This window comes from Rutidosis leptorrhynchoides, chromosome 5 (genome assembly GCF_046630445.1).
Source record: "Rutidosis leptorrhynchoides isolate AG116_Rl617_1_P2 chromosome 5, CSIRO_AGI_Rlap_v1, whole genome shotgun sequence".
Lineage (NCBI taxonomy): Eukaryota > Viridiplantae > Streptophyta > Magnoliopsida > Asterales > Asteraceae > Rutidosis > Rutidosis leptorrhynchoides.
This window is the reverse complement of record NC_092337.1, coordinates 450,908,780-450,926,989: the sequence shown is the minus strand read 5'-3', so window position 1 is coordinate 450,926,989 and position 18,210 is coordinate 450,908,780. Positions and strand designations below refer to the sequence as shown.

Sequence of the window (18,210 nt, the reverse complement as noted above, 5' to 3'; positions counted from 1 at the left end):
CCTTGCGAGGGCAAGACGCAAGTCTCCTTGCGTCTTGCGAGGGCAACCTGGCAATTTTTTTTTTTTTGGCTCCAGCGCAAGAAACTGTTTGGGAATGGGCATTTTGGCTATAATCTCAGTAAAAAAGTGTATTTTGACGAATTTCCCTATTTAAAATATCTGTTGTCTAATATAACTACAAACCAACGAAAATGTTTGAAAAAAAAACACATTTATTGCAAAGGGTTAAAGGGAATTTAACTTCTAATTCGAAATGCACTAATTGTAATTGATGTTATTTGTTTTGCTCTTTTGTGTGTATTTTTTTGGAGCGTATGGTTTTCAAATGCTAATGTTATGTGGCTTTAATGTTTTACGATATAACTCATGTTTTGAATAAATCCAATAATATGAATGATATTACAATTACAATTATATCAATTGAAACCCATCCATCACTGTTCATCTTAATTTTTTATTTTATTACATTAAATTAATTAAATGTAAAAGACTATTAAAAATAAAATTTCTTTAAACATTGTCATTAACGCGTTTAAAGTCATTGTAGAGCTTCAATACAAAAATTAATGAATCAAATATTAAATATTGATCGGTTAATTTTATTTTTAATTTGTTGTAAATCAATAAAAGCACTTGAAATACATTAATGAAATAGATGGGTTTATTGTTCGGGTTATTACTATCGCTACATTATGGAGTATTTGGAGGATTTGGAATAGCACCGTCTTCGATGATCCAAAATTTCGAAAGTGTCATATTTTTGATAACATTGTTGTTTTAAGCTTTAATTGGTTGTATTTTAGATTCTCTAGAAGTAGTGTTAATTGGAATGTGTGGTTGCAATACCCTATAAACGTATTGTAATTTTTATTTTCTAGCGTCTCGCTAGTTTTTAATATAATCTCTTCTGTTGTTCAAAAAAAATATTAGATATTGATCGGTTAATTTTATTTTTAGTTTTTTGTAAATCAATCAATAAAAGCACTTGGAATACATTAATGAAATAGACGGGTCAATTTTGGACTATATCTTGTTTAAACAAAAGTAAATCTACAAATCATTGGTCAATTTTGGACTATATCTTGTTTAAACAAAAGTAAATCTACAAATCATTGGTCAATTTTGGTTAACCAAAGAGCCATTTCATGGATAAGTAGACAATAAAGCAAATAATACGGAGTAGCATTTTTTTTAACGGGAGCATTTCAATGGATAAAACTACATTTTCTTTTACGTCAATTTACCCGTATTTATTATTAATATCAAGAGTTTTTCAAAAGACACTTGTAATGGTTGTTACCTAACTACTAACTAATATACAATTTTTTAATGACAACTATTCATTCATTTCATGTTTCATATGTACAGTATATTTTTTTATTTTTTATTTATTACTCCCTCCGTCCCGGATTAATTGTCCAGTATTCCTTTTTAGGACGTCCCAAATTAATTGTCCACTTCCAAATATGGAAAGTAAATTTGATGATGTTTACAATATTGTCCCTAATGAATTAATTAAATTACAAAGGTGAGAGAGATTTCTAATTAATTAGTTGAGGGTAAAACAGTAAAGTAAGAAAAAAGTACAGAAAAAGTACAGTGTGATAATGACATTTCTTAAACTGTGTGTTTTTTGTTTGGGGACAATTAATCTGGGACGGAGGGAGTATATATTTATGCACTTTTACGACGCCGTATCTACTAGTTACACTAACCACTAACCACCACTATACATATCCACTAATTACCAACTACCAAAGATGACTCACTGCCGCCGTAATAATCCACAATCCCAGAAGCAGCCCACAATCTTTCATTAAACGAATCTTGCATATCCTCCGAAATAAACGGCGTCCGACATAACGGACATGTTTTCTGTTCATGATCCATCCACCGGTCCAAACAGCTCCGGTGAAATATATGCCGGCAATTCGTCAACCGTCGGATCTCATCTCCGCCGTCAAACTCATACAAACACACCACACAACTTTCCGGCGCGTCCACCAGCTCCGAATATTTGACCACCGGAAGTAACTCACGCATTAACACACCTGAAACTGATTGATACTGGATCACGGATTCCGTTCGGGTCGGGTCAGTTGAAAATTCTGGTTCTAAAAAATCCCCGAGACCTGCAAATCTAATTATTGTCGATATAATTTTACGAATTAAACCCAAAAACGTTAAAATATTAATTAAAAGTTTCGGAAGAAACAACTCCGAGTAACCAACCGGAAAGCCCATTATAAAATTAAGCAGCGCACGAGTATTATTTTTGTTTTTGTTGAATTAAAAAATGAATGCAAATTTATAGGAATTTTAAATATGACGTGGAGATTGAATATTTGAGTTGGATTTGAGAGAGTATAATAGCGTCCGGTGAGATTTGTGATGGCGGGTTTGTTTATTTATATATGAGTGATTGATTCGTACACCACCAAATTTTAGCCATACACCACTAGTTGTGCTTTAAAGTACGGTACTGTACAACTGTTTGATACACGTTTAGTGGTGTATGGCTAAAAATGGTGGTGTACGAATCAGCTCCCTATATATAGGGGCGATGGGATAATAAAGGGTGTAGAGTGGAGTTAAGCAAAAGTTTATGGGGGTAAAATATAAATATTAAGGAAGTTCAGTACTATGATTGGACCACTGACACGTTATTTGAAAAGATGATAACACGTTAAATTGTTGTAACTTTTTAATAGCACCTGATAAGGTCCATTATAATTGTACGTTTTTATTTCGAATAATTAAATAATTATATTTAAATAATAAGTTTAATTTAATCAACTATTTAATGGAAATATTATTGTGAGGTGCAAACCAAAGTCTCACGTTCGTCACGAGACAATAAACGTATGTATATAAGGCTAAGGGGAAGTTCTTCAATTACCAATCAGTTTTAGAAAATGAAATGGACTTTTTGACTTATATTGCAAGATATTGTTTGAGCTATGCGATTCTAACAAGTGGTATTAGAGCTAGGCTATCGTCCCTTCGCATCTAATCCAGGTTGAGGGTTCCGATTTCTAAAAGATAAAATATGGAATAATTAATTTCTTTTATGAAACCCTATTTATATTTATGGTTTTAAGATCTAACGTTGAACTAATATAATGAATAGAAAGCCGGTCATAAAATAATATAAAACTAATTTCTTTTGCAATTGTCTATAGAGTCATCAAGATTTCTTGCAAATGGTGTGTTCTGTCAATATCTAGTATGGTTCCCTCATGTGATTTTCTTAGGCGCAATATCCTCAGGTTTCATTCTAACGGGAATAGAAAGTTAGTAAGACATGTAATTTCTTGAATAGATTGGCTAATAGCCCATGCTAGTGATCTTAATGATGTCGTTCAATATAAAAAAAAAAAGATATAATTAATCAAATTCAAAAATAAAGAAAACACATGGATACATTGTACCTTGAGAATATTGTACTAAGCGTTGTACAGTTCTTTTTTATTTTATCTTTTGGATAAAACTTGATATGACTCGACGTCATGTTACCTGCAGTTAACTTTGACTATCGGGACATGCAAATAATTCATGTTATTAAAGTTATTTCCCATTTCCTTTGGGTTCTCTTCCTGTTATGATTTATAGGACATAAACAAATGTGATTTATCACAATCACAAAATATACGAACAATAAACACGAATAAACTAAAACATAAACAATAAATAAAAAGATAAACAACACAAGAAAATTTTTAAAGTCAAACAAACACACTTTACACGAGATTTTTATAAATATTTACAAATCTTTATCACTCACTTGAACTCACACCCTCTTAATTAAAAAAATTTATGTGTATGTACCGCTATATCAATGGCAATTTGATCAAATAATTATCATTTACGTACCAAAATTGAGTTTTTCCGATTATGTAACAATCTGTGGCCCATAAAATCAACATTATCGACGTATACGTAGTCTTGTCATGCGTAATATGTTTTGTCACGTTTAAGACATGCACTTATAACATGTTTCAATGATTATGGTGAAGTACACAACACGACAATTAAATATATTCCGACTTCAAGAGTAACAAACAAGGTTATAGCATTCATACGTATGTGAAGTATTTTTCGTTGTTCCAGACAATTCTTGCGTTATATAAACCATCCAATTCTGTTTAGTAACTTGCTAATTTAGAAAAGCGGATATAATCCTTGTAAGTAATGGTACGAGTAATGATAAAATACACCTAATTTATATTTCATTTCAAAGTTTCTTATGAGTGAAAAATAAAGGAAACAATCGGATAAAAAAAAAGTTGTTTCGTTAGTTTTTATTTTAAGATTAAAGAAAAAGAAATGAAAAAATTTGAATAGACAACACACAACTTTTTGTTAACAATTTTGTCCATATTTTGAAGATTGGGAGAGGAAACTTCTTTTTTACTACTACGTACTTTTTAATCCATTTCTTTTCTTTTCTAAAAAATTTCAAGAATGCAGCGAAATCTCAGCCCTTTTGCAATGTAAAATATATCTCTTCTCACCATCCTATAGTGTATGACTCTATGAGACACATATATGCATTTCGATTAAGGTCGTATTCTATGGTTACGATTCTACCTCGGTTTTTTTTTTTTTTACTCATTGAGTTATGAAATGATAAAGTATGTTGATTAAAACACAATTCTTTAATGTCAAATATCAATGTGTTGTTTGTTTTTTAATATGCACATCTTATTATGTGTTATGTTTATGCGTCCGCAGAAATTCTTATTGCAGACTGTTTGTTTTTCTGAAGACATAAAATAAAATAATGTTTTATTTTATCTTCAAACTCGCAGACTTATAAATATGCTTCTAAGTGTTGTAGTCAAAATAAAGTTATTTTGCGGAAATACAAACAAAGAGTCTTCACTATTTAGCATACATGCTTTTTTCGTAATATCTTCTATACATGCATGATTCAGTAATATCTTCTATACATGCATGATTCAGATTCTGACAAAAACATCTTTAAAAGAAAAACAACACCCAAATCAATGCGTAAAACATAAGAAATTTTCATATATGCTATTTGAAATTTAGGAGAGAAGGATACATCACAATATCTTGAGTAAAGTAAAAACACACTGACCCCGAAAAATAAAAAATGAAAGTAGTTACTCCATCATTTTGAAAATATTAAGAAAATAAGTAAAAATGATTTGACAAAGAAAAATACATTTTAAAGCCCAACTGCTTGGACCGGAGTTTGTGATGTGGGCTTGACTCCACCGGTCCACGAGTCTCCACGTCCTGAGTTACTATTTTCCACTGGCTTTGTGTTATTGTGTATTATATATATATATATATATATATATATATATATATATATATATATATATATATATATATATATATATATATATATATATATATATATATATATATACACGGTTGTAAATTTGTTTTCTCGGAATCGGTCTTTTCGGTATTATATGTTTGAAAACGGTTTTGAAGCGGTTTTCACCTATTTGTTATTTTTTGAGTTTTTTTCGGATTCGGCATCTGTATAAATATATAACCTAGTTATTCGATAAAATACAAGTAAATATTTTTATTAAATAGATATAAATTATTCGATAAAAATTAATTTTTATTTAAACTATACAACTATAAAATTAGAACAATACGATTATACAAGACTAACTTTTTTAAGAATACAATGATAACCAAAAATATAATTATAAATACAAATACATTTCTAGTTTCGACATTGTCATCTCCCATAAATATACTTGTGTATCAAAGTGTGTCAAGCTTCGGCATGACCATCACCCATGCATTGCTTCAACGCAAGCAGAATCGGAACTACATATGAGAGATTACAAACGTAGTCAGAAATTGTGGTTTAAATTACCCGACTTTCCATTGATATTTCTCTTTCTTATTTGAGATCTTTTTAAAACGTGAAACATATGAAAAAGTTAATTTGATTATTAAAAAAAAAAATTAAAATTGATGAAGTTGTGTCGTTAGTTGTTTCAAAAATATTTAGACTTAGATATGTTTAAATCTACTAGTAGTAGTAGGTGAAAATGGAAATGTAAGAAAAGAATATAAGTAAATTATACCATTGATTCTTCATGTGGTTAATTAAAATTATGATAATCCTATTCTTTTTAAAATTATACTGCTATCCATATAGTTTGATAAATGCATCACGTTAGTCATGTACATAAATCAATTTATGTGAAAATCACATGACAGTTAATCAGGCAATTTTATATAAAATAGCTACAATAAAAGCTCTTGATTTGAAAAAACCTTTAAACCCCTAAATTTTAACGATCCTAAATCAATGACGGAGGATTTAAGGTGTATGGTCCCCCAAAAACTTATGTCCTTACTAAAAATATTTATAATTTTGAAGGACTAAATATGATGAGTTCGATTCTTAGCCCCACCAAATTCAAATTAGAACATCTAGAGATTAGCATACCGATACAGTTTATTCCTTTATTATTGAACGTCAAAATCAAGTAGTTTTTTTCTGTGTCCACCATCTATAGTATAATATAATAAATAAATATCTAAATGATGATATCAGGGGATGATTCTCACACACACTTTTTTGATCCTCACACACCTATTTTAACCTTTTACTCTTCTAATAATACTCAATTGGTGTGTGAGGATCAAAAAAGTGTGTGTGAAAATCATCCTCCTATCATAAATAAGGATTATTTAAGTTTAAGAAAAATTAAAAATAAATAGAAAAAATCTAAGTCTTCGTGATGATGTCATTAAAATAATTAATTTGTATTTAATTAAAATTTTAACATGTTAATTTTATAATATATGAAGCATTATGTGCAGCTTTATAATAAAACACCACATGATCATATGTACAATATTTGAAGTATTATGTAGAACCTTATGGTAAAACACCCTCATAGCCATATTTACAATAATTGAAGCAATATGTAAAACCTTATAATAAAACACCCACGTGACTATATGCACAAACTTTAAAACAAATTGTACAATCTTTTACAAAACACTCCATGAACGCATGTACAAACTTTGAAGAGTATTGTAAAAAATTTATCTAATAATTGTATTTTAGTTTTTGAAAGATTGAAATAGTCATTTGTTATTACTAATAATTATTACTAAACATATAATACTCATTTTTTAAAGCAAACTTTATTATTATAATTATAATTATTATAGTATTATTATTCAAATATAAGTTCTCTTTACGGAATTAATTACATTACATATGTATGTGAAATACATCACCACAACAACAACAAAACCCAATACCACATAAGTGGTGTATGTGGAGGTGAGATGTAGACAATCCTTCCCCTATCCGAGAATAAAGACAAGTCATTTCTCCACCCAGAGTGAAAAACACTCTCAAAAGTAGAGAAACTCATCCCTCTCTCTATTCGACAGATAGAGAGATTGCTTCCGAGTGGACCTCCGGCCAATAAGTAGGAAATTTTTTTTAAAAAAAAAATTCTAAAATAAAATTGAGACGCATGAAAATGGTAAAATCAAATTTTCATGGGTTTTAAATCTTGCCTGAAATTTGATTTAGGCTCTAAGAGTCAGTCAAGTCACCAATAAATCGACGCTTGCTGTCGACTCAATAACTAGAGCCGTCGTATGTGAAATACATATTTCAATAAAAGGTTGTGATCTATACTTTTATAACAAGAAAATAGTGATTGTGATGAAAATTGAAAGAGGTTGGTGGGTGAATAAATTTAGTTCATTTATTCTGATCAAATTAAGTATATCAATATGTTTGTAAAAACAACGACAAGTTTCTTAGTCGGAATCCTTGGCTTCACGGTTCATTAAACTAAATGACTTTAGTATTTACATTCACTTAATACTTACTGTAAAACATATCATTAAACTGTTTCGTTTAAACAAACTCGTGGTTTCACGGGTCATTTCACTAGTTAATCATTCTATTTACGTTATTTTGAACTTTATGGATTTTAGTTATGTAGTGACCCGAACTTTTCCATGTTTATATATATATTAAATGAAATTGTTATTTACATGATTAAGTGTTTCCAACATGTTAAGCAATCAAACTTGTTAAGACTTGATTAATTGAAATAAGTTTCATATAGACAATTGACCACCCAAGTTGACCGGTGATTCACGAACGTTAAAACTTGTAAAAACTATACGATGACATATATATGGTTATATATATAGTTTACATGATTTTATTATAAGTATGTATCTCATTAGGTATTTTAACAATGAGTTATATACATAAAAATGAGACTATTAATTTAAGAAACTCGAAAACGATATATATAACGATTATCGTTATAACAACGTCTTACTAGGTACATATGAATCATATTAAGATATTGATACACTTGGTTAATTATGTTAAATGATAAGTAAATATATTATTAAGTGTATTAACAATGAAATACATATGTAAAAATAAGACTACTAACTTAATGATTTCGAAACGAGACATATATGTAACGATTATCGTTGTAACGACATTTAACTGTATATATATCATACTAAGATATATTATATATCATAATATCATGATAATATAACAATTTAACATCTCATTTGTTATAATAAACAATGGGTTAACAACATTCAACAAGATCGTTAACCTAAAGGTTTCAAAACAACGTTTACATGTAACGACTAACGATGACTTAACGACTCAGTTAAAATGTATATACATGTAGTGTTTTAATATGTATTCATACACTTTTGAAAGACTTCAAGACACTTATCAAAATACTTCTACTTAACAAAAATTCTTACAATTACATCCTCGTTCAGTTTCATCAACAATTCTACTCGTATGCACCCGTATTCGTACTCGTACAATACACAGCTTTTAGATGTATGTACTATTGGTATATACACTCCAATGATCAGCTCTTAGCAGCCCATGTGAGTCACCTAACACATGTGGGAACCATCATTTGGCAACTAGCATGAAATATCTCATAAAATTACAAAAATATGAGTAATCATTCATGACTTATTTACATGAAAACAAAATTACATATCCTTTATATCTAATCCATACACCAACGACCAAAAACACCTACAAACACTTTCATTCTTCAATTTTCTTCATCTAATTGATCTCTCTCAAGTTCTATCTTCAAGTTCTAAGTGTTCTTCATAAATTCCAAAAGTTCTAGTTTCATAAAATCAAGAATACTTCCAAGATTGCAAGTTTACTTCCAAGTTTTCTAAATCCATTCCAAGTAATCATCCAAGATCAAGAAACCTTTGTTACTTACAGTAGGTTATCTTTCTAATACAATGTAATAATCATATTCAAACTTTAATTCAATTTCTATAACTATAACAATCTTATTTCGAGTGGAAATCTTACTTGAAATTGTTTTCGTGTCATGATTCTGCTTCAAGAACTTTCAAGCCATCCAAGGATCCTTTGAAGCTAGATCTATTTTTCTCATTTACAGTAGGTTTATCCAAGGAATTTGAGGTAGTAATGATGTTCATAACATCATTCGATTCATACATATAAAGCTATCTTATTCGAAGGTTTAAACTTGTAATCACTAGAACATAGTTTAGTTAATTCTAAACTTGTTCGCAAATAAAAGTTAATCCTTCTAACTTAACTTTTAAAATCAACTAAACACATGTTCTATATCTATATGATATGCTAACTTAATGATTTAAAACCTGGAAACACGAAAAACACCGTAAAATCGGATTTACGCCGTCGTAGTAACACCGCGGGCTGTTTTGGGTTAGTTAATTAAAAACTATGATAAACTTTGATTTAAAAGTTGTTATTCTGGGAAAATGATTTTTATTATGAACATGAAACTATATCCAAAAATTATGGTTAAACTCAAAGTGGAAGTATGTTTTCTAAAATGGTCATCTAGACGTCGTTCTTTCGACTGAAATGACTACCTTTACAAAAAAGACTTGTAACTTATTTTTCCGACTATAAACCTATACTTTTTCTGTTTAGATTCATAAAATAGAGTTCAATATGAAACCATATCAATTTGATTCACTCAAAACGGATTTAAAATGAAGAAGTTATGGGTAAAACAAGATTGGATAATTTTTCTCATTTTAGCTACGTGAAAATTGGTAACAAATCTATTCCAACCATAACTTAATCAACTTGTATTGTATATTATGTAATCTTGAGATACCATAGACACGTATACAATGTTTCGACCTATCATGTCGACACATTTATATATATTTCGGAACAACCATAGACACTCTATATGTGAATGTTGGAGTTAGCTATACAGGGTTGAGGTTGATTCCAAAATATATATAGTTTGAGTTGTGATCAATACTGAGATACGTATACACTGAGTCGTGGATTGATTCAAGATAATATTTATCGATTTATTTCTGTACATCTAACTGTGGACAACTAGTTGTAGGTTACTAACGAGGACAGCTGACTTAATAAACTTAAAACATCAAAATATATTAAAAGTGTTGTAAATATATTTTGAACATACTTTGATATATATGTATATATTGTTATAGGTTCGTGAATCAACCAGTGGCCAAGTCTTACTTCTCGACGAAAAAATCTGTGAAAGTGAGTTATAGTCCCACTTTTAAAATCTAATATTTTTGGGATGAGAATACATGCAGGTTTTATAAATGATTTACAAAATAGACACAAGTACGTGAAACTACATTCTATGGTTGAATTATCGAAATCGAATATGCCCCTTTTTATTAAGTCTGATAATCTAAGAATTAGGGAACAGACACCCTAATTGACGCGAATCCTAAAGATAGATCTATTGGGCCTAACAAACCCCATCCAAAGTACCGGATGCTTTAGTACTTCGAAATTTATATCATATCCGAAGGGTGTCCCGGAATGATGGGGATATTCTTATATATGCATCTTGTTAATGTCGGTTACCAGGTGTTCACCATATGAATGATTTTTATCTCTATGTATGGGATGTGTATTGAAATATGAAATCTTGTGGTCTATTATTACGATTTGATATATATAGGTTAAACCTATAACTCACCAACATTTTTGTTGACGTTTAAAGCATGTTTATTCTCAGATGAATACTAAGAGCTTCCGCTGTTGCATACTAAAATAAGGACAAGATTTGGAGTCCATGTTTGTATGATATTGTGTAAAAACTGCATTCAAGAAACTGATTTTGATGTAACATATTTGTATTGTAAACCATTATGTAATGGTCGTGTGTAAACAAGATATTTTAGATTATCATTATTTGATAATCTACGTAAAGCTTTTTAAACCTTTATTTATGAAATAAAGGTTATGGTTTGTTTTAAAATGAATGCAGTCTTTGAAACACGTCTCATATAGAGGTCAAAACCTCGCAACGAAATCAATTAATATGGAACGTTTTTAATCAATAAGAACGGGACATTTCAGTTGGTATCAGAGCGTTAGTCTTAGAGAACCAGAAAATTTGCATTAGTGTGTCTTATCGAGTTTGTTAGGATGCATTAGTGAGTCTGGACTTCGACCGTGTTTTCTTTAAAAATGATTGCTTAACATTTGTGTTGGAAACTATATATTATTAACATGTATATATTATGTGATATATTAATCTCTTAACATGTTTGATATTGTGTGATAGATGTCTACCTCTAGCACAAATCCCATTGACTCACCTAATAATAACGAAGAGTCGAATATATATTGGACTGATTCACAAGTTCCCGAAGAGGAACCGGAAGAAGAATCAGAACCGGGAGAAGAATCAGAACCGGAAGAGGAGGAACCGGAGGAGGAAATAGAACCGGTGGGGGAAATAATAAAACGGTTAAGTAAAAGAAAATCCTCAACCAACCGACCAAGGTTAATTATGGTCAATGGTGTTTCCGCCAAGAAAGCAAAATATTGGGAAGATTACCAATTCTCCGATGAATCGGATTCCGACGAGAATTCCGATGATGTTATAGAAATTACCCCAACTGAATTTAAAAAGGCAAAAGAAAATAATAAGGGAAAGGGCATAAAAATAGAGAAATCTAATTCCAACCCCGATGAACTTTATATGTATCGTCAACCCCCGAAGCCCTTAAGTTGTAACAATGACCCGGGAACCTCTAAACCACCAGGTTTTTCTAAACCGTTGTGGAAAACGACAGCTCGTATTAGGGGAACATCATATATCCCTAGAAACTTGGCAAAACGAACCAAAACCGAAGAAGAAAAAACGAGCGAGTCGGAATAAGATAGTTGTATTCGTGTGGTGTAATATATGTAATATAGTGTGCTTATGCTTTATGATATATGTAAAAATTACTTGTATTAATAAGTATTTTTTTTTATGAATCTAACTCTTGTCTATTTTACAGTATAAAAACACAAAATGGATAGACAACTCAATATTTTAAGAGACCTACCCGGAGACATGATTGATGAAATCTTGTCTAGAGTCGGTCAGAATTCTTCGGCACAACTATTTACGGCGAAATCAGTTTGTAAGACATTCGGAGAATGTTCCAAGAATGTCTTGGTTTATAAGAGACTTTCATTTGAAAGATGGGGGATATCACATTGGGAAACCCATAAGTTACGATGTGTTTACTTTGACGCATATATTGCGGGGAACCCAAATGCTATTTTACGCAACGGGTTAAGAAATTATTTTGACTCAATGTATCCGAATATAGGACTTCATGATTTATAAAAAGCGGCTAACATGCAACATAAAGAAGCATGCTATGCTTACGGGTTAGTAATGTTCGCTTCTCACCAAAGTGAGAAAAAGAACATCGGGCTACAACTATTAAACAAAACGTTCCCACAAGTGACGGAGTCGGTAATTGGGGTAAGAAATGAGGTTTTTAGGTTATTACGAGACTGTTGGTCATTACGTAACGCTCGTCCCTTTGACGACGTTACAACACGCTGTCTTATCAACGGCCATAACGGTTATGTTCCACAAGACCAAGGATGGGAAGTAGTCCTAGTAAAACCAGAATGCATGACTTGTTTCTGGATGTATGAATTACGTGTCTTTATTGCCTTTGCTGAACGACTTGTGTACTAGCTAGAATTATCTTCACAACTATCTTGTATCAAAGTTATTGTGTGCTATATTTCATGCTTTATGTAAAATAAGAGGTATTGTAAGTTTGTAAAATATTGTATAAAAGTTTGAACGCGAAATATTATTATAATCAGTTTTTCATATAGAATTGTAGTAGTTGAATTGTATATTAGCTACTAAGTATGAACTTAACGGGTAGGTACTACCCGAATTTAAACTTATAAAACGCTAATATGAAGAAAAAACTTTTATAAATGAGTTCATATTATGCTACGAAATACTATTAACTACTCTTAATATTCTGTATGATTAACTTGTTCCATTTGACTATTTTGAAGGAAATGGCACCGACTACTCGACACACCGTGAATATGAATGAAGAGGAATTCCGTACTTTTCTAGCTTCAAACATAGCCGCAGTACAGGCTGCGCTACATACCAATAATAACCTTGGATCTAGCAGTACAGGAAATCGTGTAGGATGCACCTACAAAGAATTCACTGCCTGCAAACCTTTGGAATTTGATGGAACAGAAGGACCGATCGGATTGAAACGGTGGACCGAGAAGGTCGAATCGATGTTTGCTATAAGTAAGTGTACTGAAGAGGACAAAGTGAAGTACGCTACGCATACCTTCACAGGTTCTGCGTTAACATGGTGGAATACCTATCTAGAGCAAGTGGGACAAGATGATACGTACGCACTACCATGGTCAGCATTCAAGCACTTGATGAACGAGAAGTACCGTCCCAGAACCGAGGTCAATAAGCTCAAGACAGAACTTAGAGGGTTACGAACCCAAGGATTTGATATTACCACATACAAAAGACGATTCACAGAATTGTGCCTATTGTGTCCGGGAGCGTTCGAAGATGAGGAAGAGAAGATCGACGCGTTTGTGAAAGGATTACCGGAAAGAATCCAAGAAGATATAAGTTCACACGAGCCCGCCTCCATACAACAGGCATGTAGAATGGCTCACAAACTAGTGAACCAGATTGAAGAAAGAATTAAAGAACAGACTGCTGAAGAGGCCAATGTGAAGCAAGTCAAAAGAAAGTGGGAGAAAAACGGTGATAAGAATCACCAATACAACAACAACAGCAATTACAATAATAATCGCAACAACTATCCCAATAATAGCAACATCAATTGCAACTACAACAAACGGCCCAACAACAATAACAACAACAACAACAACAACAACAACTACAACTACAACAATCATCCCAACAACAATAATAACCGCAACAACAACAATAACAACAATCAGAAGCAACTATGCCAAAGGTGTGAAAAGCATCACTCGGGGTTCTGTACCAAATTTTGCAACAAGTGTAAAAGAAATGGTCATAGCGCGGCGAAGTGTGAGGTCTACGGACCAGGGGTTAACAGAACGAAAGGAACAAATGGTGTCGGAACGAGTAATGGCGGAGCAAGTTATGCCAATGTAGTTTGTTATAAATGTGGAAAATCGGGCCACATTATTAGAAATTGCCCGAACCAGGAGAACACGAATGGACAAGGCCGCGGAAGAGTTTTCAATATTAATGCGGCAGAGGCACAGGAAGACCCGGAGCTTGTTACGGGTACGTTTCTTATTGACAATAAATCTGCTTACGTTTTATTTGATTCGGGTGCGGATAGAAGCTATATGAGTAGAGATTTTTGTGCTAAATTAAGTTGTCCATTGACGCCGTTGGATAGTAAATTTTTACTCGAATTAGCAAACGGTAAATTAATTTCAGCAGATAATATATGCCGGAATCGAGAAATTAAACTGGGTAGCGAAATATTTAAGATGGATTTGATACCAATAGAGTTAGGGAGTTTTGATGTAATAGTTGGCATGAACTGGCTGAAGAAGGTGAAAGCCGAGATCGTATGTTATAAAAATGCAATTCGCATTGTACGAGAAGAAGGAGAACCCTTAATGGTGTACGGAGAAAAGGGCAACATGAAGCTACATCTTATTAGTAATTTGAAGGCACAAAAACTAATAAGAAAAGGTTGCTATGCTGTTCTAGCACACGTCGAGAAAGTACAAACTGAAGAAAAGAGCATCAATGATGTTTCCGTCGCAAAAGAATTTCCCGATGTATTTCCGAAAGAATTACCGGGACCACCTCCACATCGATCTGTTGAATTTCAAATAGATCTTGTACCAGGAGTTGCACCAATAGCTCGTGCTCTTTATAGACTCGCACCCAGCGAGATGAAAGAATTGCAAAGCCAACTGCAAGAACTATTAGAACGTGGTTTCATTCGACCAAGCACATCACCATGGGAAGCTCCTGTTTTGTTTGTCAAGAAGAAGGATGGTACATTTAGGTTGTGTATTGACTACAGAGAGTTGAGCAAACTTACCATCAAAAACCGTTATCCACTGCCGAGAATTGACGACTTATTTGATCAACTACAAGGCTCGTCGGTTTATTTGAAGATCGATTTACATTCTGGATATCATCAAATGCGAGTAAAGGAGGATGATATTCCAAAAACTGCTTTTAGGACGCGTTATGGTCATTACGAGTTTATGGTTATGCCGTTTGGATTGACTAACACACCAGCTGTGTTCATGGACCTTATGAACCGAGTGTGTGGGCCATATCTTGACAAGTTTGTCATTGTTTTCATCGATGACATACTTATTTACTCAAAGAATGATCAAGAGCACGAAGAACATTTGAGAAAATTGCTAGAAGTATTGAGGAAAGAAAAACAGTACGCTAAGTTTTCAAAGTGTGCATTTTGGTTGGAAGAAGTTCAATTCCTCGGTCACATAGTGAACAAAGAAGGTATCCAGGTGGACCCGGCAAAGATCGAAACCGTTGAAAAGTGGGAAACCCCAAAAACTCCGAAGCATATACGTCAATTTTTAGGATTGGCTGGTTACTACAGAAGATTCATCCAAGATTTCTCCAAAATAGCAAAACCCTTGACTGCATTAACGCATAAAGGGAAAAAATTTGAATGGAAGGATGAACAAGAGAAGGCGTTTCAATTATTGAAGAAAAAGCTAACTACGGCACCTATATTGTCATTGCCTGAAGGGAATGATGATTTTGTGATTTATTGTGACGCATCAAAGCAAGGTCTCGGTTGTGTATTGATGTGCGAAAAGTGGTATATGAATTATCGTATGGAAAATACCGGTTTTAGAGATTGCTACACACTAACGGGCAGTGTACCCGATCGTGTAGTAGTATAGTAACTGGTTTAGTTCCGTGTATCGTTCCAAGGACAGTTATATCAGTCAAACTAGAATTAGAAACTATATTATGATTAACTAAGTGAATGAAAGTTAAAAGTACAAGTTTTATGTTTTGGTGGCTATTTAACGATTTAGCCAAATCAAAGAAGGTTAAATGTAAAAACAATATTTTTGTCTTTTAAGTTTATGAAATGATAATAAATGCAAATAAAGCAAGTAAGATAGTTTTGAATTAAATCAAAGAGATGAAATGTTTATCTAGATATTTTACCCTCGGTATTGGATGTATTTTTAGGTATTAAGTCCTGATTGAATAATTATGTGTGTAGTTATCTAATAGGTTCACTAAGAGTTCTCTCGGATAAACACGTAAATACAATAACAAGATCAAGGGTTCCCTTTTCACTATGGTTCTTGTATTTGTAATCAAATAACTATAAGCATGCTAATCACCTAAATCGACTCGCCAAGAGTTCTCTTTAGCAAGTACTCAAACTAGAATTACTAAGCGAGGGTTCCCTATTACTTAGACCTTTTCGTTTGTGACTAGTTGATCAACAAGATCAAAGACTTGAATAACAATTGTCTTTGCGTTCGCTCTACACAATTCATTCCTATTTTGTTTAACCGTTTTAATCTAGTTTACCCCCTTGGTCCGGTTTAGCAAACAATCAATCTAAGACAAGTTGATTGTAAATCAATATGATACATCAACAAGAGTTCTCTTTATCAACAACATATCAATTAACTAGATACAAATGATTTTAACAACAATAAGCATGGTTCTTAATTCAAGCTTCAATCTATCACGCATAATACATTCAATCAATAAGATTACATCCAATACCTTGGTTATTAATCTAGACAAACATTATAGAAACTAGCCAACAATCATGGTAACAGACAACAATACAATCAAATTATTAACTGAAATCATTGTTGAGAACAAGTAAATAACCTACAAGAACAAGAGTTCTTGGATGAAGAAGGTTTTGATGGATGATGCCTTGATGTTGAGCCTCTTCAAAGAGGTTGGAGTTCTCCAATTTGCTCCTGAAAATCGCCTCTAAACTCTCTGGTTCGTATTCTGATGAAACAGTCCCTCAAAAACTGAAGTTTTAAAGTGGAGAGAGTAGGTAAAAAGCCAAAAAGTCGGCTACACCTACTACGGGACGTCGTCCCAAATGGCAGGACGGTGTCCCGGTATAAAGGGCTAGACGGCTTCCCACTTGCCGAGACGGCGTCCCGAATTGAAAGACAGGACGGCGTCCCACCGTCCAGGACGGCGTCCTGTTGTGCTAATTTTGACTGTTTCGTTTTCTTTTCAATATTACTTCATTTGGACGAAGCCTAACACCTTGGAAGCTTTGTTTTATCATTTTAGAGTGCTATCTTGACCCTAACTTGTATCGGGATCAACCAATGTCATAAATCATCAAAATTCTTTGTAAATCATTCTTCCGATATAAACTTGCGCATCTTGGTTTATTATTTGTAGAACACCTTCATCATCCTTGATTCTAGAGCGTTTTTAATGATATTGCGATAGATATATATGATGTTATTGAGCAATATCAAAACACCCCACACTTAAACCTTGCTTGTCCTCAAGCAATTCTTTCGTTACAAAGTCGAACAATATCAAACATAATCACACAATATAGATTACAAACATTACATGAATCACTCGTAACACACAAAACACACACGTTGATATGAAACACAAGTCACACTATATAAAACACACGCTTTAAGTATAGCACACTTGAAATCACACGCACGCTATATTCACAATGGAAACACACACACACATTTTTGAGAGATTAGAGCCAAGTATCCGAAAAATTTGATCCTAGGGAAATCAGGACCTTGATGAAAACGTTTTATGGTTTTTGAAAATATCATGCTAGTTTTTAATACTAGACACGTTTTCCGATTTTGTCGGATTTTCTGAA

The 18,210-nt window shown here is 32.5% G+C and overlaps 1 protein-coding gene across 1 annotated transcript; it reads right to left on the bottom strand.

Moving 5' to 3' along the window:
- Nucleotides 1-1,673: 1,673 nt before the first annotated feature.
- Nucleotides 1,674-2,365, bottom strand: LOC139850298 (brassinosteroid-responsive RING protein 1-like). The gene has a single exon (XM_071839884.1). The coding sequence runs from the start codon at nt 2,242-2,244 to the stop codon at nt 1,741-1,743; it is 504 nt and encodes a 167-aa protein (XP_071695985.1). The 5' UTR covers nt 2,245-2,365; the 3' UTR covers nt 1,674-1,740.
- Nucleotides 2,366-18,210: the final 15,845 nt, after the last annotated feature.